Below are 23,080 nucleotides of genomic sequence, written 5' to 3'. Positions count from 1 at the left end.
AAAACTCAACTTGTCGTGTTTGGAGGACAAAGAATGCTGAGTTGCATCCAAAGAACACCATACCTACTGTGAAGCATGGGGGTGGAAACATCATGCTTTGGGGCTGTTTTTCTGCAAAGGGACCAGGACGACTAATCCGTGTAAAGGAAAGAATGAATGGGGCCATGTATCGTGAGATTTTGAGTGAAAACCTCCTTCCATCAGCAAGGGCATTGAAGATGAAACGTGGCTGGGTCTTTCAGCATGACAATGATCCCAAACACACCGCCCGGGCAACGAAGGAGTGGCTTCGTAAGAAGCATTTCAAGGTCCTGGAGTGGCCTAGCCAGTCTCCAGATCTCAACCCCATAGAAAATCTTTGGAGGGAGTTGAAAGTCTGTGTTGCCCAGCGACAGCCCCAAAACATCACTGCTCTAGAGGAGATCTGCATGGAGGAATGGGCCAAAATACCAGCAACAGTGTGTGAAAACCTTGTGAAGACTTACAGAAAACGTTTGACCTGTGTCATTTCCAACAAAGGGTATATAACAAAGTATTGAGAAACTTTTGTTATTGACCAAATACTTATTTTCCACCATAATTTGCAAATAAATTCATAAAAAATCCTACAATGTGATTTTCTGGAGAAAAAAAATCTCATTTTGTCTGTCATAGTTGACGTGTACCTATGATGAAAATTACAGGCCTCTCTCATCTTTTTAAGTGGGAGAACTTGCACAATTGGTGGCTGACTAAATACTTTTTTCCCCCACTGTATCTATCTACTCTACTATTATCACCTAGAATATTCATCACAGGATGCTGTGTCAGGTGATTGCATCAGACTTCTCCAAATAAGTGACAGCAAGAAACTACAATGAAATTCTCCCAAAAGAAACCAAAGCCAGCTCTTCTGGCATCTCCCTGATGTCTAACCAGCATTGACTTATCAAAGTTACATAGCGTAACTAGGCCTGTATTTTTTAAGCCTCACTGCAATTACCTGGAAATGTCACATTAGAGTGACTATGGCAGATTTCTTCATATAGCCTATATTTCAACAGCAGCACTCTAGCTCTCCGTACCTACCTAGTACCTTCCCTATCTGGGCTCAGCACAGGGCCTGTCGCCATCCTCTGCCTGCTTGCCAGCACCGAATAAACCCAGAGCCAGGCAAACAGAACCCAGGCAGCGTAGCGTCTGTGTGTGTCTGTGTGAGGGAAGGGAGTGTGAGATGGAAATAGACCTGACGTGGGGGGAAGGCATTCAGATTAGCTAGCGCCAGGCAGGCAGTCGTCGCCATCCCCAGCTCCGTGCCTCACAGTGACAGTGCTGTGACATTGTGACAGGCTGTCACGCAGGGACAGCTATGAGAGGTGATGACTCTCATTAACGCAGACTGAGAGAGAGAGGGTGAGAGAGAGAGAGAGAGAGAGAGAGAGAGAGAGAGAGAGAGAGAGAGAGAGAGAGAGAGAGAGAGAGAGAGAGAGAGAGAGAGAGAGAGAGAGAGAGAGAGAGAGAGAGAGAGAGAGATAAAAACTGCCGCCACCCAGTAAAAAGCCCCTTTCTACCCTGAAGTAAAGGTGACACATGAAGAGGAAAAGACTGTTGTTGTTGGGTCTCTTGTTGTAGTGTGTGTGTGTGTGTGTGTGTGTGTGTGTGTGTGTGTGTGTGTGCGGGCGCACATGCGTATCTTCCCTCACTGGCTGTTTATTTTAGACTACTGGGATGGATGGATGGATGGATAGAGAGAGGAGGTTGATGGGTTTAGGGATGTTAGTGAAGGTCACGGTGATGGACAGTGACTGGAGGGGTGATGGACACGGTGATGGACAAGGTGATGGGGTGGCGTGGCTCTGTGTGTTACATGAAGCCATAGCAATATAATTTCTGGCATCCTTAGCATCCTCCTTAAAGTTGAACCCACAGACTATTTTTTTATTTTTGTATATGTAGTTCATGGCACAACCAATGTCTGTTATGAATGTCGCTTCTCAGTTCTGAATGCTTTGGGAGTGTATTAGCTAGGGGAAAGCATAAGATAAGATATAAGTGAAATGTTCCATTTGAAATAGTGGTTTTTGGTATGATGCACTGTTATCAGGGCTGTCACTGCACCTTATCATTCCTCCGCAGACATGTCACTGTGGTACACATACACAGCAGCCCCTTTGACATGCACCTACTGTACCTACACACATCGCTGCCTTGGGATTCTTCTGAATATCACCTTCTTTGATCAATACCAAGCAGGATAGGCGAAGAGCACAAGAGATATTACTTTTTCTGTCACTAGTATTTATCGCTTGGCTCTGTCTTTAATCAAATATCTCTCTAGGCCTATAATATGTTTGCAAATCAATTCAGATTTGTTTTGTGTTTGTTCTTATGTATACTCTACTGAAGACTTCACTGTATAGTTGTGTGTTCGGTCCCCAGGCGAATATACAGGGTCTGAAGTGTGACCAGTGTAAGTCGAGGACTTTCGGCCTGAGCACCAGGAACCCACTGGGCTGCAGTCAGTGTTACTGCTTCGGTATGTCCAACACCTGTACTGAGGCACAGGGCCTCATCCGCATGTGGGTAAGTCAAGTCATGAAGAAATGTGGCAGAAATCCACACGCAGCACACATGTACACATGTATTCCCAATCTCATGCAAGTCCACCCACGCACAGGCACAGACTGAGGTACAGTATTCATACACAAACATACAGTAACTGTGAGTGCACCCACCCACATCATGCAACACACACACACAGACAAACACATATCATATGAATAATGTTCTATGCCAGTGGTCACCAACCGGTCGATCTCCAAGGCTTTCCTAGCCAAACATTTCTGTAAAAAGCCAAATGATAAAGCCTTGCGAACGCTGTTTTCTTATTCGTTTAGCGCTGTTTGAGGTAGGTGCAATGATTCAGCTGCCCTGCGCGCCGGGTAAGCAAAGTGTTCCCATTTTGAACCATTTCATGTGTCTGAAAGCAAATCAAGTCAACGTATAGGCCTACCGCTGGCCAATCAGATAGCTCAGATCACCGTGTCTGCAGCTTTCATGAGCCCACATCGAAGTTGATAGCCGAGTCTACTGTGTGAGATTTCAAAACTTTCAAAACCATGACTACAGAGAGACTGTCAACAAATACAGCAAAGAGCTGCTGTTTTTTTAGTGATTTAATATTACGTTTTCACATTTTTACTCTGTCAACACTTTATTCAACACTTTTATAAGCCATAATACGCCCGACCCTATCCACTCGCTCTACAAAGTGTATCAATATACTTGCGTTGTTATTAGCAACTTGCGTCTTTCTAATATCGAGGAGTAGCGTATTTCAGAAATAAATGAAGTGCCATCGAGTTTCGCCATCAGCTGGAAGACAGTGTCCCCTTTTTGGTCAGTCAGCAGAGGGAGGAAGAGCTGATGAACATTGAGAGGCAGCCTCTCCACTGCTCGCTCTCTCTCGCTCCCTCCACCATCAGTCCAGTCAAATAAAAAAAAGCTAATGATTTCAATTTATGCCTCACAAGTAGTAGGCCTAAAACAAATGATATATTACCAGTGGGATCATATACCTTCCGTTTTGAAATATAATTTTAAAAATGGTCTGAGAAGAACAACATTGGCAAGGCAATTCAAGAATAGCCAATAAGTGATAATGGATATAGGGTACAGTAGATATAGGCTATAATAAAACAACATTTGTTTTCATGCAACAGTTAACAAACATGAATTAGTCCAATATACTGTATAACTTACTGTACGTGCAACCAAAGTACTGAAATAGTCTAGAGGGAAATGCCACAACCCAGCTATATGATTTTATGGGCAACAGAGTAAATATTAATAACATGAAAGTGGTTCTCCTCCATTGCTTCATTCCCAACCAGGTATTTACCAGGTAGGGGCTTGGAGCAGGCAGAGGCTGGGAGCTACAAGCTGCAGCTTCCCTGTTTGTTTTTAATAAGGATTTTCTGCCAGAGCGCCTCAGATCTGATAACCCTCCATCCGCTGTGTCCATGGAGACCGCGGCTGAGGACATCGGAAGAGGGACCCTTCTTTCATATAAATGGAAACGACAAACAAATGAAATAAAGGGTGTCGTCCCAAAGTTAATCTAAGTTTGTTTTCTTTAAGACAAAGAGAAAAAAAGACAGCCAGTTGAGAATCCTCTCCCTTATTCATTGGAAGGCAGGAGATTGTCTCTAAGTCAGTGAGTCATGAGATTGCATGGTGAGGTGAGGGTCACAGCCTGGCCCCCCTGGAGCCTTTAGTGAGCCCTACGCTGGATATTTAGATGGGAAGGGAGGGCACATTTAAAACAGGGGCCTCAGAGGCATAGTCTACTGTACAGAAGTGACTTTTTAAAGATATGAATGTTCTACTTGCCCAATTAAACACGTCTCTGGCCTGCCCTCAGGATGTGAAATGCATTTTAATCTACAACTGTATGAGAGGCTGAGTGCTGGTGTGTTATTGGAGTATACAGTTGTCCAATGTCACAGAGGCTGTTTCCTTTTGAAAAGTACTTGCATCACTCACTCGCAACATAAGCACTTTACAGTGAGGGAAAAAAGTATTTGATCCCCTGCTGATTTTGTACGTTTGCCCACTGACAAAGACATGATCAGTCTATAATTTTAATGGTAGGTTTATTTGAACAGTGAGAGACAGAATAACAACAAAAAAATCCTGAAAAACGCATGTCAAAAATTTTTGAAATTGATTTGCATTTTAATGAGGGAAATAAGTATTTGACCCCTCTGCAAAACATGACTTAGTACTTGGTGGCAAAACCCTTGTTGGCAATCACAGAGGTCAGACGTTTCTTGGAGTTGGCCACCAGGTTTGCACACATCTCAGGAGGGATTTTGTCCCACTCCTCTTTGCAGATCTTCTCCAAGTCATTAAGGTGTCGAGGCTGACATTTGGCAACTCGAACCTTCAGCTCCCTCCACAGATTTTCTATGGGATTAAGGTCTGGAGACTGGCTAGGCCACTCCAGGACCTTAATGTGCTTCTTCTTGAGCCACTCCTTTGTTGCCTTGGCCGTGTGTTTTGGGTCATTGTCATGCTGGAATACCCATCCACGACCCATTTTCAATGCCCTGGCTGAGGGAAGGAGGTTCTCACCCAAGATTTGACGGTACATGGCCCCGTCCATCGTCCCTTTGATGCGGTGAAGTTGTCCTGTCCCCTTAGCAGAAAAAACACCCCCAAAGCATAATGTTTCCACCTCCATGTTTGATGGTGGGGATTGTGTTCTTGGGGTCATAGGCAGCATTCCTCCTCCAAACACGGCGAGTTGAGTTGATGCCAAAGAGCTCGATTTTGGTCTCATCTGACCACAACACTTTCACCCAGTTCTCCTCTGAATCATTCAGATGTTCATTGGCAAACTTCAGACGGGCCTGTATATGTGCTTTCTTGAGCAGGGGGACCTTGTGGGCGCTGCAGGATTTCAGTCCTTCACGGCGTAGTTTGTTACCAATTGTTTTCTTGGTAACTATGGTCCCAGCTGCCTTGAGATCATTGACAAGATCCTCCCGTGTAGTTCTGGGCTGATTCCTCAACGTTCTCATGATCATTGCAACTCCACGAGGTGAGATCTTGCATGGTGCCCCAGGTCGAGGGAGATTGACAGTTCTTTTGTGTTTCTTCCATTTGGGAGTAATCGCACCAACTGTTGTCACCTTCTCACCAAGCTGCTTGGCGATGGTCTTGTAGCCCATTCCAGCCTTGTGTAGGTCTACAATCTTGTCCCTGACATCCTTGGAGAGCTCTTTGGTCTTGGCCATGGTGGAGAGTTTGGAATCTGATTGATTGATTGCTTCTGTGGACAAGTGTCTTTTATACAGGTAACAAACTGAGATTAGGAGCACTCCCTTTAAGAGTGTGCTCCTAATCTCACCTCGTTACCTGTATAAAAGACACCTGGGAGCCAGAAATCTTTCGGATTGAGAGGGGGTCAAATACTTATTTCCCTCATTAAAATGCAAATCAATTTATAACATTTTTGACATGCGTTTTTCTGGATTTTTTTGTTGTTATTCTGTCTCTCACTGTTCAAATAAACCTACCATTAAAATTATAGACTGATCATTTCTTTGTCAGTGGGCAAACGTACAAAATCAGCAGGGGATCAAATACTCCCTCACTGTAAACCCTTGGAACAGAGCTTCCCAAACACAACCCATTATCTGTGTATTGCGTGTGACATTTAGGCCTATAAGTGATGCTGTTTGTTTGTTGTGTCTGTGTTGCTGTAGCTGTCCCTGAAACCAGAGCAGACCAAGCTGCCCCTAGTGGACAAAGCCAACCAGCAGGAGACCACACGCGGAGTGACCTTCCAGCACCCAGAGATCATCGCTAACGCTGACCTGGTCACCCAGAAGCTGACCGAACCCTACTACTGGAGACTGCCTGAGCAGTTCCAGGGGTCCATGGTGAGGGCACCCTCATCTTGAAATGATTTAACAAGTTGATAACAGGTGTACAATCGACCCCTGATATACTGTATATAATTGCTTGGGACTGCTTTACATATAGCCTATGCTTACACTAAACCCAAACATGCAGATATCTGGAGTGAAAATGTATGTATTTGAATTGGGAACTGGTGAACAATACTGCTTTGAAATACTTTCCAACTTGCACTTATCAGGAGTTGACTATATTCTGTTCAGAGATGTGTATAGTACTGACAAGCTTCTTTACTTGGATGTGGTTTCTCCTCTTTAGATCACAGCCTACGGCGGCAAGCTGAAGTACGCTATCTACTTTGAGGGGCGTGACGAGACAGGCCGTACCTCCTACGAACCCCAGGTCATCATAAAGGGAGGGCCCAACAGAGACAAGGTGATGGTCCGCCACATGCAGGGACTGCAGATTGGACAACTCACCCGCCATGAGATCGACATGACAGAGGTAAGGAAATAAGCCAGGGTTTCCCAAACTAGTGGTCGCGACCCCATGTGGTATCGCCTGATTTGAAAATGGGGTCGTGAGAGAAAATGTGCACTTCATAGAACCAGGGTTACGTCAGTAACCTCCATTAGCCAAGGTTGTAATAAACAGAGCGGTTTCTGTTTTCTTCCTACAAATGTGGCTCTATCTTTTGAATGGTTTAAGCTACTAAATATTATGACCCCATCACTGAAAGATAACAAAGACTCTCGGGAACACGTTCGTTAGTACTGTTTCCTTCTACTATGCCCACAAGTCGTTAGAACTGAGTGGACAAGACTAGGCACTAAATCCGTCTGGAGGAAAAAGAACATCATCAATGATGATGTTCTTTTCTACACAGAAAATCATACAACATTATTGCCTGATGATCTTCTGAACTTCCCAATACCTTTCTGATGCATTTCAGTCACTTCAAACCATACTGTCTTCAGATTGAAATACTGTCAAAAGTTCTGTCAGACTGATTTGTAATAGACTGTCATAGCCACAATTTAAAAAGTCAACATTGGCCGTTGATTACATCACTTTTCTTTACATGGTGGGTTCACGAAAAATGTTTGATATCAATATGTGCAAAGCTGTCATCAAGGCAAAGGGTGGCTATTTGAAGAATTTCAAATATATCTCAAATATAAAATATATTTTGATTTGTTTAACACTTTTTTGGCAACTACATGATTCCATATGTGTTATTTCATAGTTTTGTTGTCTTCACTATTATTCTACAATGTAGAAAATAGTAAAAATTAAGAAAAACCCTTGAATGAGTAGGTGTGTCCAAACGTTTGACTGGTAGTGTATTTTCCTGCATAAGTCAAATAAGGATTATGCCTCTACTGCCATTCTTTCCAATTAGACTGGCTTGGATTTCTCCCTGACCAATATGGCTGCCATTTTCACCCCATTCTGGAACTTTGAACTTTGAGGGTTTATGACATAGCCTCTCGAGGAATTGAATAGTTTCTCGATGCTAGTGATGTCATAAACATGTTTTGTTTTTCAGCACGAGTGGAAGTACGAAGACAAGAAGGCCATGACACGCGAGGACTTCATGGACGTCCTGTTTTACGTTGACTACGTCCTCATCAAGGCTTCCCATGGGAACATGATGCGACACAACAGGTGAGCTCTCCTCTCTGTCTTTGTGTGAACACACAATGGGTTAGACTGAGACATACTGTTAGAGGGCTGTTTACTCTTCCTTTTAGTATCATGGTCAGATTAATCATGTCATGTTAACATGGATCACCCGCTGCATTTAACAGTGACTTGTTTTAATGAACGAGGGGCAATAGCATTTGATAATAGCATGTTTCAAGTATAGAGAAGAGAATGCAGAATGTCCATGGAAAAGCGTTGCATTGTTGACATTGGCTCACATGGCTGTCGCTCTCCCTCTCTCTATCTCTCTCTCCACTAAACCCAGGATCTCTGAGATTTCTATGGAGGTGGCAGAGGAGGGAAGGCCGTCCGTGGAGAGTGAGCGGGCCCACCAGATAGAGAAATGTGACTGCCCCCTGGGCTACTCCGGCCTGTCCTGCGAGGTAAGCTAGCTAGCCACACAGCTAGCTGTGTCTCTGTGTCTCCCATCAGACTATCAGCCATGGCAACAGGGTCCATCAGAGAGGGCTCTCGGTGTGTGTGTGTGTGTGTGTGTGTGTGTGTGTGTGTGTGTGTGTGTGTGTGTGTGTGTGTGTGTGTGTGTGTGTGTGTGTGTGTGTGTGTGTGTGTGTGTGTGTGTGTGTGTGTATGTGGCAGTCGGTCACAGTCCAATCAGAGCCACAGACATGGAGACAGGAGAAAACAGCTGTTAGAACACTCCACAAGACAATCCTTCTCATCAAAACTGCCAGCTCTCTCTCTCTTTCTCTCTCTCCCTCTCTTTCTCACAGCTCCATCCAGACACATCTAATGCTCCCCCACTCTTTAGCGCGGCTCTAATCCACTCCTAATTAACTCTTGTGTTACTACGACAACTTCCATCCAAACCTAAGTGTTACTGATGTGTCTCCGACTGGATTCCTCATAAAGGTGGCTGTAAGCAAACCAGACAGATGGCACTTATTTGAAGCTGCCACATAGTTAATAAAGTATTTTTAAACAGGCGTTTAACGTGTTTGCTGGGAACAGATGGCGTCTCAAATTGACCTGATTAATTCTCAGTGCGTGTGTCTTGTTGGAGCTCCAGAGCCTGGCATTCCCGTGAGCGGCTCGGGGGCGTAACAGCCTAACAAGTAACCGTGTGTCTGTCTGTGTTTCGCCCATCGGCAGGAATGTGGGGCAGGGTTTTACCGCCTGTCTGCCCGCAGCGGTGGCGCGGCCTCCAGAGCAGGCATCGGGAGCTGTGTGCAGTGCCAGTGCAACAGGCACAGTGAGGCATGTGACCCGGAGACATCCATCTGCCAGGTAAGCTCTTTACATAGTCCCCATGACCTGAGGAGAAGGATGCCATTGGCACTGGTTGGCAGGCTGCCCTGTGACTGCACCCATACCCGCCCACTCTACTCTACTCTCTCTCTACCATAGATGGGTAATTAGCCCAACAATTTACTTCACAGCTCCGTTTCAAATTTACTTTAGCCCAGACCTTTATCTAGCAAATTAAAAACACTCTCCCTTTTATCCTCTATCTTCTCAACTCCCCTGGGTTTCAAACTGTCGGAATAATGGCGCCGGAGGAGAGGGCTGCCGTTGTACGGCCCCCTAACCAATTGTGCTATTATGTGTGTTTTTTTGCGTTATTTGTAATTTATTCTGTACATAATGTTTCTGCCATCATCTCTTATGACCAAAAAGAGCTTCTGGATATCAGGACAGCGATTACTCACCTCGTATTGGACGAAGATTTTTTCTTCAACGTGTCGGACGCAAAGGATATTCTACAGACACCCGACAAGGCCCAAATCCCCGTCATTCGCATGAGAAAGAGACTGAAATATCGTGGACGTAGGTCGGCGTGCCTTGTAAAGATCAGACGGCGAGTGAGTAATCTGCCTCTACCATCAGTCCTATTAGCCAACGTACAATAATTGGAAAAACAAAAATGGACGACCTACGATCACGGATATCCTACCAACGGGATATTAAAAACGGTAATATCTTATGTTTCACCGAGTCGTGGCTAAACAACGACATGGATAGCATACAGCTGGCGGGATATACGCTACATTGGCAGGATAGAACGGCTGACTCCGGTAAGACAAGGGGTGGCAGTCTGTGTATATTTGTAAACAATAGCTGGTGCACAAAATCAAACATTAAGGATGTCTTGAGTTTTGCTCACCTGAGGTAGAGTATCTCATGATAAGCTGTAGACCACACTATTTACCAAGAGAGTTTACATCTATATTTTTCGTAGAGCATTTACCACCACAAACCGATGCTGGCACTAAGACTGCACTCAATGAGCTGTATAAGGCCATAAGCAAACAGGAAAACGCTCATCCAGAGGCAGCGATCCTAGTGGCCGGGGATTTTATTGCAGAGAAACTTAAATCCGTTCTACCTCATTTCTACCAGCATGTTAAATGTGCAACCAGAGAAAAAAAAAACTTTACTCCACACACAGAGATGCGTACAAAGCTCTCCCTCGCCCTCCATTTTGCAAATCTGACCATAATTATATCCTCCTGATTCCTGCTTATAAGCAAAAACTAAAGCAGGAAACACCAGTGACTCGGTTAATAAGGAACTGGTCAGATGACGCAGACGCTAAGCTACAGGACTGTTTTGCTAGCACAGACTGGAATATGTTCCGGGATTCTTCCGATGGTATTGAGGAGTACACAACATCAGTCACTGGCTTCATCAATAAGTGCATCGATGACATCGTCCCCACAGTGACCGTACGTACATACCCCATCCATGGATTACAGGCAACATCCGCACTGAGCTAAAAGGTAGAGCTTCCGCTTTCAAGGAACGGCACTCTAACCTGGACGCTTATAAGAAATCCCGCTATTCCCTCCGACGAACCATCAAACAGGCAAAGAGTCAATACAGGACTAAGATTGAATCGTACTACACCGGCTCCGATGCTCGTCGGATGTGGCAGGGCTCGCAAACTATTACAGACTACAAAGGGAAGCACAGCCACGAGCTGCCCAGTGACACGAGCCTACCAGACGAGCTAAATCACTTCTATGCTCGCTTCGAGGCAAGCAACACTGAAGCATGCATGAGAGCTGTTCCGGATGACTCATTGATCACGCTCTCCATAGCCGATGTGAGTAAGACGTGTTAAGCAGGTCAACATTAACAAGGCGGATTACCAGGACGCATACTCTGAGCATGCGCTGACCAACTGGCAAGTGTCTTCACTGACATTTTCAACATGTCCCTGATAATACCAACATGTTTCAAGCAGACCACCATAGTCCCTGTGCCCAAGAACACTAAGATAACCTGCCTAAATGACTACCGACCCGTAGCACTCACGGGTCAGATGATGATATCTCTATTGCTCTCCACACTGTACTTTCCCACCTGGACAAGAGGAAAACCTAAGTGAGAATGCTATTCATTGACTACAGCTCAGCGTTCAACACTATAGTGCCTTCAAAGCTCATCACTAAGCTAAGGACCCTGGGACTAAACACCTCCCTCTGCAACTGGATCCTGGACTTCCTGACGGGCTGCCCCCAGATGGTAAGGGTAGGTAAGCTGATCCTCAACACGGGGGCCCCACAGGGTTGTGTGCTCAGTCCCCTCCTGTACTCCTTGTTCACCCATAACTGCATGGCCAGGCATGACTCCATCACTATCATTAAGTTTGCCAACGACACAACAGTGGTAGGCCTGATCACCGACAACGATGAGACAGCCTATAGGAAGGAGGTCAGAGACCTGGCCATGTGGTGCCAGAATAACAACCTCTCCCTCAATGTGATCAAGACAAAGGAGATGATTGTGGACTACAGGAAAAAAAATAGGACTGAGCACGCCCCCATTCTCATCGACGGGGCTGTAATGGAACAGGTTGAGAGCTTCAAGTTCCTTGGTTTCCACATCACCAACGAACTATCATGGTCCAAACACACCAAGACAGTCATGAAGAGGGCACAACAAAGCCTATTCCCCCTCAGAAGACTGAGAAGATTTGGCATGGGTCCTCAGATCCTCAAAAAGTTATACAGCTGCACCATCGAGAGCATCCTGACTGGTTGCATCACTGCCTGGTATGGCAACTGTTCGGCCTCCGACCGCAAGGCACTACAGAGGGTAGTGCGTACGGCCCAGTACATCACTGCGGCCAAGCTTCCTGCCATCCAGGACCTCTATACCAGGCGGTGTCAGAGGAAGGCCCTAAAAATGGTCAAAGACTCCAGCCACCCTAGTCATAGACTGTTCTCTCTGCTACCGCACAGCAAACGGTAGCGGAGCGCCAAATCTAGGTCCAAAAGGCTTCTTAACAGCTTCTACCCCCAAGCCATAAGACTCCTGAACAGCTAATCATGGCTACCAGGACTATTTGCATTGTCACCCCAACTCTTTTACGCTGCTGCTACTCTCTGTTTATTATCTATGCATAGTCACTTTAACTCTACCCACATGTACATATTACCTCAATTATCTCAACTAACCTGTGCCCCCGCACATTGACTCTGTACCGGTACCCCCTGTATATAGCCTCCCTACTGTTATTTTATTTTACTGCTGCTCTTTAATTATTTTTTCTTAAAACTGCATTGTTGGTTAAGGGCTTGTAAGTAAGCATTTCACTGTAAGGTCTGCACCTGTTGTATTCAGCGCATGTGGCAAATAACATTTGATTTGATTTGATTTGATTTGATTTGAAACCAGCTCTCAGTCTGAAAAGTTCTCCAAGTGTAGAGGATCAGCAGATTTGTTCAGAAGCAAGTTGATAGGCTACATGGTCCAGTGCCACCAGGAAGTAGAGCATAGGTTACTGTCATGGAATAGATTTGACTGGGAAATACTAACAGGGATATTACGCTAGAGAGAAGTCCATGTCATTTAATGTGGAACATAATGTGCCCTTCAAATATAAAACTCAGGGCCCATTGGTCAAGTTAATAACCAACAAAGCTCTTATTCTCTGCTTCCTAAATCACCCCCTAGAGCACATGGAAGCCAGCCCTGCCTCATGTTATAGTGTGGAACTGGAACTCTATGTTGTCAAAGCAATCCCAGCTTTCATTTGCATTTGTGCTAATAACAATATAAATTGCATTTTACGGAGCAGGAAAATTGAAAATGTTAAATGAGTTTGTACAGCGTAATTTGGTTAATTGAGGTACACAGGAAGTTAATGAACGTCTTTGGAATACCACGGCTCAGTAGGCCAGAACTTCCGCTGACTGATTAGTATTACCTCTCTGAATTGTCAGTTTGGCACTTTTTCTCAGAGCAGAGTGGTTGAGAGAGGAGAGGAAAACAGCTCTGAGCTGACAGCTCACGCTCTGGAAGGGCCCTCACTTCAAAACAACAGCTAAGATACATCCACCCTCCACCTCGACAGCCACTGGGTTTAGTTTGACTCTGAAGGTGTAGCCTATTTGAAGTGATTGGTTGTGAATGTGAATATGATATTAGTGACGGGACGGGTGTCTTCTCTACAGAACTGCCAGCAGAACACAGAGGGGGACAGGTGTGAACGCTGTGCCCCAGGATACTATGGTGTAGTGAGGGGCAGACCCGATGACTGCAAACCCTGTGCCTGCCCCCTCACCAACCATGAGAACAAGTAGGTCACAGAGACACAGGTGAATGGCTGGACTACTGTACAATAAAGCAGCTCTCATCTGTAGCTCTCTCATTCTCTCAGTTTTAGCCCTACCTGTGTAACAGAGGGATTCAATGACTACCGCTGTACTGCCTGCCCCGAGGGCTATGAGGGAAAGTACTGTGAGAGGTAAGAACTCTCTCCTCAACATTTACTAAACCCAACATGCTCTTTGTGAATCATACTGAACTCACCTCATCAGGGACCTTGCTGGCCCACATTGCTAACAGAACATCACTTTCTGTTAGTTATCTACTCTAAACCTTGTTGTCGCTCCTCTAGATGTGCCACAGGTTACCACGGTGACCCCCGTTCCCCCGGCGGGAAGTGTGAGGAGTGTAAGTGTGACCCGTACGGGGCGTGGCCCCAACCGTGTGACCCCCGCTCAGGCCAGTGCCGCTGCCGGCCCGGGGCCACTGGACGCACCTGCAGCCAGTGCATGGAGAGGCATGTGTGTGGGCCCTCTGGGATCGTGTGTACGTACACTAATATAACTTACTTTTGATGTTCATTCAATATTCTAGACTAAGCCTTTTTTTTCTCTATTTTTTAAAAACCTTTTCTGTGAGTCTAAAGTGGTAGAAAATTACTTTGGGGACAGTTGTAAAACTGCCTAATTAGCCAGGCCTTCTTGAGGATTATAATCTTCATAAGAAGGAATTTAGAGTTTATTGAATTCAAAATACTTTGTAGTGATTCTTTACAAATTATTATTATTTCTACTTTTATGTATTCAGGGGAACCCAATTGAGGCCAGGGTCTCATTCTTAATGGTACCCTGAGAACAAACAATTCACAAATCAACATGATAATTCAATAAAACAGAAGAAAAAAAAATACACTACATTTCAACAACACAAATTAATTATTGCAATCAACAAAAACACTCGCAAGCCTCAGTGAATTCATTCCTCATCAGCGTTCTAAACTGCCCTATTGGCACCAGGGAATCAAGATGGGGGGCGTTAAAACTAAATAAAGGCTGATTTACCTAGGTTGGTAGAGAAACTAGGGACCTCAAGAGTTAACCAACCTTGTGAGCGGGTTTGGTACCTTGTATTTGAGTCGATGTCCGTTCCCCCACGGAATTCTAATTTGCATTATAAAAAAATCCCCATAAAAATCTGTCTGTTTAAGCTAGAGATATCAGTTTTTTTGCACGAGCTGTGTCTCATTCCACTTCATTTGCATTGGAATGTGGCAGAGCTACAGCGGTGTTTGCCAGACCAGGAGACATCCTGAAAATGTGTCTTCTCACGAACACGTCTCTAGCATCCGAACGGTATATGGCCCCTCTCATGAACACGAACATGTTGGCTGTTTTGCTCTAGAACGCCCACAAGCTTCACAAGACTCGTCTGAAGGTAGCCCGGAACCAGTTAAAAAAATGAATGGAAGTATATATGGAAGTAGTTTAGTGCCCCAAAAAGTTCAATTAAGGTAAAAAATAAATAAACTGAGCTTTCTTATCTCTCAGATATAGGACATACTTCCTTTTGATTTATTTTCATACTCTGTTTTGACATGTATGAATATGTTACTCAATGTGTTTCTATGGGCGAATAAGACCAAATTCAATGTTTCATCAAATATTTTTTGTATATATTTTCTTTATACTTACAGGGTCCTAAAATTTCAAATCAAATAGCTAAATTATCCTTGGTATGACTATCATAAAACAATTCCATATGTTAGCTTAGTAGAAACCCAGCCAGGGCCCTTTTAACAGAGAAGTGGGATACACTATATATACAAAAGTATGTGGACACCCCTTCAAATGAATGGACTTGGATATTTCAGCCACACCGTTGCTGACAGGTGTACAAAATCGAGCACACAGCTATGCAATCTCCATAGACAAACATTGGCAGTAGAATGGCCTTACTGAAGAGCTCAGTGACTTTCAACGTGGCACCGTCATAGGATGCCACTTTTCCAACAAGTCAGTTGGTCAAATTTCTGCCCTGCTAGAGCTGCCCTGGTCAACTGTAAGTGCTGTTATTGTGAAGTGGAAACGTCTAGGAGCAACAACGGCTCAGACGCGAAATGGTAGGCCACACAAGCTCACAGAACGGGACCGCTGAGTGCTGAAGCGCGTAGCACGTAAAATCGCCTTTCCTCGTTTGCAACACACTACTGAGTTCCAAACTGCCTCTGGAAGCAACCTTTAGCACAAGAACTGTTAGTCTGGAGCTTCATGAAATGGGTTTCCATGGCCGAGCAGCCCCACACAAGGCTAATATCACCATGCGCAATGCCAAGCATCGGCTGGAGTGGTGTAAAGCTCGCTGCCATTGGACTCTGGAGCAGTGGAAACGCGTTCTCTGGAGTGATGAATCACGCTTCACCATCTGGCAGTCCGACAGACGAATCTGGGTTTGGCGAATGCCAGGAGAATGCTACTTGTCCGAATGCATAGTGCCAACTGTAAAGTTTGGTGGAGGAGGAATAATGGTCTGGGGCTGTTTTTCATGGTTCAGGCTCCTTAGTTCCAGCGAAGGGAAATCTTAACGCTACAGCATACAATGACATTCTAGATGATTCTGTGCTTCCAACTTTGTGGCAACAGTTTGGGGAAGGTCCTTTCTTGTTTCAGCATGACAACGCCCCCGTGCACATAGCGAGGTCCATACAGAAATGGTTTGTCGACATTGGTGTGGAAGAACTTGACTGGCCTGCACAGAGCCCTGACCTCTACCCCATTGTTCACCTTTGGGATTAATTGGAACGCAGACTGCGAGACAGGCCTAATCGCCCAACATCAGTGCCCAACCTCAATAATGGTCTTGTGGCTGAATGGAAGCAAGTCCCCGCAGCAATGTTCCAACATCTAGTGGAAAGCCTTCCCAGAAGAGTGGAGGCTGTTATAGCAGCAAAGGGGGGACCAACTCTATATTAATGCCCATGATTTTGGAATGAGGTGTTTGAGCAGGTGTCCACATTCTTTTGGTCATGTAGTGTATGTTGGAAGCTTGTGCAGCAGAGCTTTGTAAGCAAAAAGGGAGAAATGAAGTGATCTATGGGAATTTCGAGAGGTCCAGCCGATGCAGTGATGAGTATTAAACCTGTCACCTGTGATAAAGCGAAGTGCACTGTGGTACACTGCATCCAAGGGTTTTAGAGTATTGGCTGCTGCATTCTAATAAATGGTGCCACCATAATCAAGAGCTGGCAGGAAGGTTGCCTGTACAACCTGCTTCCTGCTGTTTAGAGAGAGGCATGATCTAGTTCTATAAAATAAGCCTACTTTAAACATTAGCTTCTTAACTAGCTCATCCATATGTTTTTTAAACAACAACTTTTTGTCAATCCAAAAGCCCAGATATTTATAGGCGGGAACCTGCTCAATGAGAAAACCATCCAATGCCATCTGTGCGTAAACCCTCTGAAATATTTCTAAGAGAATTAGAAAACAACATACATTCAGTTTTTCCCATGTTAAGTACCCATTTTAAATCAACAAGGGCTTTCTGCAAGGCAACAAAATCAGATTGCAGCTATAACATAGCCTGGTCAGCAGTAGGGGCAATAACGTACAGATGAATGTTACAGGTTTTTGCAGATAGACCATATTATTTATATAAATAGTAAAGAAGAGATGTCCCGAAATCGACCCCTGCGGGACACCTTTAGTAATATCAAGGTAACTGGACTTGACACCATCAGAAGGCACAAGATGCCTGGAATGAGTAGGCGATGGTCGACAGTATCAAAGGCCTTGGATAGGTCTAGAAATATGGCAGCACAGAGAATCCTATGATCTAAGCAATTTAAGACAAGTGTAGCTGCTGAAACTGCTATGTCTAGGTCTAAAACCAGACTGGTGCACATTAAGAATATAATTTGAAGTAAAAAAAGTTCTTAGCTGAGAGTTTGTCAGTGATTCTAATATTTTTGCAAGGCAAGATAGTTTAGAAATTGGGCGGTAGTTATCTAGGTCAGAAGGATCCCCGCCTTTGTGAAGGGGGAGAACATGTGTTGCCTTCCAGATCTTAGGAATAGCACCAGAAGCAATTGTTGAATAAAAAATGTGGGTCAAAGGTTCTACAATGATGGGGGCAGAAAGCTGCAGTAAAAAGGGATCAAGCTATTCAGCTCCTGTGAATTGTTTTACATACATTTTTTGCAAGGCACTTCATCATTTACATAAAATGGTTCAAATTTCTTTTTAAAGAGTGAGTGCCTGGAAGTGCATCATTCTCTGCTATCTGTTTAGAGGTGTATAAAGGACTCCCTCTAGTGGAACTTGAGGTATTTTCAGAAACTATTATTTCAAATAGGTGGCCAGCTGAGGCAAAAAGGTTATAAAAAGCACCACAAATGTCATTTTTGTCTATTATGGTACCAGAGGCTGTCATAAACTGCTGGGGCGATGAGGAGGTGGAGTTACATTTTAAAGATTTTACCACATTCCAGAATTTAGCTGGAATTTCCACCACTCTCAGATACACAATTCAAGAAGTATGTTGTCTTTGCTTTTCTAACCAGTGTAAGACATCTATTTCTCAAATGTCTGAAGGACTGCCAGTCAGAGGTAGAATCAGTCAATCTAGCCTTAGCCCAAGCTAAGTTTATTTAATGAAATCTTTCAGACAATTAATGTGGAAAACATGGGTTTGATCTGTCCTTTACCCTTAATCTTTTATATGTGGCATGCTTATCTGCAACAGAGATAAACAGAGAGGTAAGACATTTAAGGGCCTGATCCGAATCAGAGATAGAGGACACATCCAATCATACAACCCCAGGTCATACAGGAAATGTTGCTCATTGAAAGTAAAAAAAATTATTTTTGTAATAATGCGCAGACAATATTTCGGTAGCTTAGTATCAAAGATTCCATTGGCTGTATACTTATGAGGGGCATTTGTCAGAAAGAGTCGATTTTTCAGGGTGTCTTAAGTTGGAGCAGGTTGGTTTATTTATGAGTTTAGTTCAATTTAGCTCAGTGCAAATATCTTTCAGTTTATCTTGTACTGGCATCAGCCAATCCAGGTTAAGATCCCCCAATGTTAATAATTCAGATATAGCATAGTTAGACAGCAAGTCTGACAATTTGATAAGAGCAGTTGGGAGGGCCGAGGGAGACAATGTACTATAGGCTATATTGTATATTTATTAACCTACATCCCACGGCAAACTAAATGTTATTCCAAGTGCATGCGAAGAAGCGCCAATCCCAATGTAAACAAAGATGGCGGCCACTATATTTGTCAAAAAGTAGAAGTAGTGAATGTTATCAAAGCCTAATTTGTAAGAAAGAAGTATCAGTCTTGTTTCACAAAACATTGTTTGCTCTTGAATTACTGTAATTTGTTTGAGACTACATTTTATCATACTTCAGGCAATGAATAGTACTGTATGTTTTAGATACAATTCTGTAGGCTACGGTGCCAACTGAACTGGCAAGCTGACTATCTGAAAAATGTCTAACTGTTCCCAGTAGGTTTCCTGAAGCAGTGATAGTAGGGGTCCATTGCTTGTTAGATACAGTATTTCAGATGATACAGGTGAAACTGATTGGCTGCATGTTGTCCTGCTTTTGGGGACGGTAACAGGATGTGCATGTATTTCATGCAGTGTGTGCATTTTGGAGTGTTTTATCACAAACTCTCATACTCACAGGATGTGTGCTCTCTTACTGTGTGGATTATCAGGCTTTTCTCCCTTATAACAGCGGGTCTAAAAAAAAAATATGTCTGACGTTCATTTCTCAACTCATTTTCTATGTGGTGAAATTCAGGAGAAATTCAAAGGACATAATAAATGCACACATAGTTTGTTGATTGTAGTGGTGTGTGTGTGTGTGTGTGTGTGTGTGTGTGTGTGTGTGTGTGTGTGTGTGTGTGTGTGTGTGTGTGTGTGTGTGTGTGTACTGTGTGCGTTTTTTTTCTTATTGCTTGTGGCATGTCGAACACTCATAATGGTCTGCCAAAAGCCGTTTCACACTGTGTTAATGTTCGAGATCCCTTCCCTCAGTGCTGCTCTTGTCTAATCTCAAACCAGCACAGAAACTCCAGGATTCTCCAAAGCCTAAAAAGTAGAGGACAGAGAATGGCTACCTTGAAGTGTTTTCAAAGAGTGGTTGTGTCTTTTGAAAGAGCGTTGATGTGTGTGGGGGAATGGGATGAAACTAAACTAAACGAGGTGAAGGAGGAGGAAGCTGGGGTTCAACCCGTTCCACCATTTCGCTCACATTAAAAAGCCCATCTCCCAGGCATTGTCCCCTTCTCCGGTGCTAACATAGTCGCCCTAGTACATACCCCACATGCAAAAAGACTATGGTATACTATGGTATAAGTACTATAGTATTCAGAGTAGTATTTTTGCAGACTTTACTGTAGTATTTCCTGTAGTGTTTTTGCAGGCTTGTATTTATTGTAGTATACTGTAGTATTTACAGTTAACTATAGTATAAATACTGTAGTAAAAGAAAACTGTAGTATATACTATAGTAATTAATGTAATTTTTTTACATACTGTAGTTTACTGTCGTATTTACTGTAGTGTTTTTGCAGATATTACTATAGTTTTTACTATAGTGTTTTTGTTTTATTATCTTTGACATAGAAGTGGAGGCTTTCTCCTTGAGGAAACCTACTGGAGATATACAAAAAGAGCAGATTTTTCATAAACTGTAGGTAGGTAGGACTGGGGTCTGAACAGACAGTTCAGAGCTTCTGCTCTTTTCTATAAATACTGTAGTGTTTTTGCAGACTGTAGTGTTTTTGCAGACATTAGTGTAGTATTTACTATAGTATTCTACAGTATACTACAACATTCTATAGTAAGTACTAAACATGATCGAGGTATACTACAGTGTGTAATATAGTATTCTACAGTATACTACAGTTTACTACAGAATTATATAGTAAGAACTGTAGTATTCTATAGTGAACTAGTATTTTTTCATGTGGGACAGTACATGTCCCTTTGGTAGAGATGTTGCCAGGCAACGAGCTACCATTAGCACCCCCATGCCCTTGGGGTTGACCCCTTGACCCCCAGTAGAGTGTCTTGGTGTCCCAATGAGAGACTGTCCCGGTGTCCCCCATATACACACACACACACACACACATAGCTTCAGAGCTCAGAGTCACCCTGACCACACACGTTAGCTGGGATTACCATTCACTTCACTGGATGAGACTGAACGCTCTCTAATGGTTTAAATTGGTGTCATTAGAGTCCACTCGTCATTATAGGTTTCTAACTGCCATGGTGTGTTTGTGTGTCGGTGTCGGTGTGTATGTGTTACAGCCTGCGATGATGACTGTGCCGGGCTCCTCATCAGAGATATGGACAGACTGCATCGTATCATCACCAGTGTCAACCTCACCACCCCTCTACCACCGCCCTACAAAGTCCTCTACCGGTTTGAGAACATGACGGAGGAACTCAAGGTGAATAGAAAGCACCCAAACACTTCCTTTAGTGTTCACCTTCCCTCCAAAGAGAGAGTACTACAATATTCCTGTATTAGACAAATCTATGATATCTAGATTCCTAAGATCAAGTATGTCTCTGTAGGCCTACATTAAATTTGGCGTGTTTGTTTACTCACACTAGTGAGTACCTGACTGAATTGCTAAAATGAACAGAATCAGTTGTGAGTTGCCCACCTGGACAAGGTGGACAAGGTGCTGTGTAAATATCTCTCAGCTGTTAGTGTCTCAGGGGGAGACGTGGAGCCCGACTCACACCCCGGCTTCAAACCCTCCTCTTATCCAGACGATACCATAGCTCCATTTCGTTCAACTAACGGCATCCACCTCTCTCTCACACAAAGAACAAAGACACAAACACCACAATCTGTAACAGTGATATAACAGTGATATATTACACAAACAGTGGCATTCAAACGCATCTCAGTGGTTCGATAACAAGAGTGCATTTCCCCAAAATCCTCGGAAAGCAGAGGAGATGGAGCTGGAGATATAAGGCACAACAAAGATGCAGATTATTGCTAAAGGGCATCGTGAGGGGGGCCAATGAAGACATCACTTGATTGCTACCCTCATGTGGAAAGCCAGATCATTGGCTCAAGCTGGGCTTTTGGAGTCCACTGAGCTAGATGCCCTTTTCCAGCTGCTCGTGCTCTGCTGCTTATAGGCCTGTGAGGAGCATAACACTGATGAATTGGGCTGGGGTGGATAGTTAAATACAGGGTATCGAGGCTCTGCTCACACACCTCACTCCCCAGACCCATGGTGATAAAAACTGTAGATTACCTTTCTGCATAATGCCCCATTCTGACACTCTCCACTGTGTGTGCGTGTGTGTATGTGTGTATGTGTGTGTGTTTGTGTGTGCGTGCACGTGTGCATGTGTCTTCCACACAGCACATGCTCTCGCCACAGAATTCGCCGGAGAGGCGCCTGCAGCTGGCTGACAGTAACCTGGGCAGCCTGGTGACAGAGATGGACGATCTGCTGAGTCGGGTAGGTAGGACACTCCTCATGCCCCAGGCCAGACTGCCACTGTCCACTCCTGAGGCCCATGGGCTGGCACTACTGTCCCTGTGGCCACTATGTGTCTGTCCTGGCTCCCTCATCACAGTTTAGTAAATGGGTCAACTGAAACTGGACCATCCCATTTCATAAAGCCATCAAAAGACAACCTTGTATGTACACTTACAATAATTAGTGTGTAAGATATAGGCAGTTGTGAGTGAAGCTTTTTATTTATTTTCCAAAAAAAATGTGAATGAAGAGGTTAGTCAATCAATATTTTGATTGATGCTAGCTCATATGTTAGCTTTCAATTGATACAGTCAGTCAAAAAAAGTGAGCATTACAACAATAGATTTTTTTGTTTATTTTTTCAAATGAATCTGTCATTAAAAGAAAGATATCAATGTCAAGTGAGGACAGGAACCGAGGACTGAAAACAGATGAATACTTTTGTATTTAACTTTGAGATATAGGTTCTAGCAAGGTTGTCTTTGTGTCTGAGAACATATAATGTTCTGTTGCAGAAAGATCATTGGATAGACAAAGAAATAAAGAGAAGATAACTAATGTAAAATATACTGTGTCCATAAAATGTACACTACCGTTCAAAAGTTTGGGGTCACTTAGAAATGTCCTTGTTTTCGAAAGAAAAGCAATTTTTTGTCCATTAAAATAACATCAAATTGATCAGAAATACAGTGTAGACATTGTTAATGTTGTAAATGGCTATTGTAGCTGGAATCGGCTGATTTTTAATGGAATATCTACATAGGCTTACAGAGGCCCATTATCAGCAACCATCAGTCCTGTGTTCCAATGGCACGTTGTGTTTGCTAATCCAAGTTTATCATTTTAAAAGGCTAATTGATCATTAGAAAACCCTTTTGCAATTATGTTAGCACAGCTGAAAACTGTTGTGCTGATTAAAGAA

At 43.7% G+C, this 23,080-nt stretch overlaps 1 protein-coding gene across 1 annotated transcript in view; it reads left to right on the top strand.

Annotated features, from left to right (window-relative positions):
- The window catches only part of lama2 (laminin, alpha 2), a 148,048-nt gene that overhangs the window by 90,868 nt on the left and 34,100 nt on the right, over positions 1-23,080 (top strand). The window contains exons 24-34 of the mRNA XM_041860716.2: positions 2,419-2,562; positions 6,252-6,428; positions 6,724-6,909; positions 7,955-8,073; positions 8,378-8,495; positions 9,223-9,357; positions 13,533-13,657; positions 13,739-13,825; positions 13,979-14,172; positions 20,957-21,099; positions 22,039-22,137. Of these exons, the coding sequence (XP_041716650.2) occupies positions 2,419-2,562; positions 6,252-6,428; positions 6,724-6,909; positions 7,955-8,073; positions 8,378-8,495; positions 9,223-9,357; positions 13,533-13,657; positions 13,739-13,825; positions 13,979-14,172; positions 20,957-21,099; positions 22,039-22,137 (1,527 nt within the window). The remainder of the gene's footprint in view (positions 1-2,418; positions 2,563-6,251; positions 6,429-6,723; positions 6,910-7,954; positions 8,074-8,377; positions 8,496-9,222; positions 9,358-13,532; positions 13,658-13,738; positions 13,826-13,978; positions 14,173-20,956; positions 21,100-22,038; positions 22,138-23,080) is intronic.

Source organism: Coregonus clupeaformis, chromosome 33, assembly GCF_020615455.1.
Source record: "Coregonus clupeaformis isolate EN_2021a chromosome 33, ASM2061545v1, whole genome shotgun sequence".
NCBI lineage: Eukaryota > Metazoa > Chordata > Actinopteri > Salmoniformes > Salmonidae > Coregonus > Coregonus clupeaformis.
This window is presented reverse-complemented; position numbering and strand designations above follow the sequence as displayed.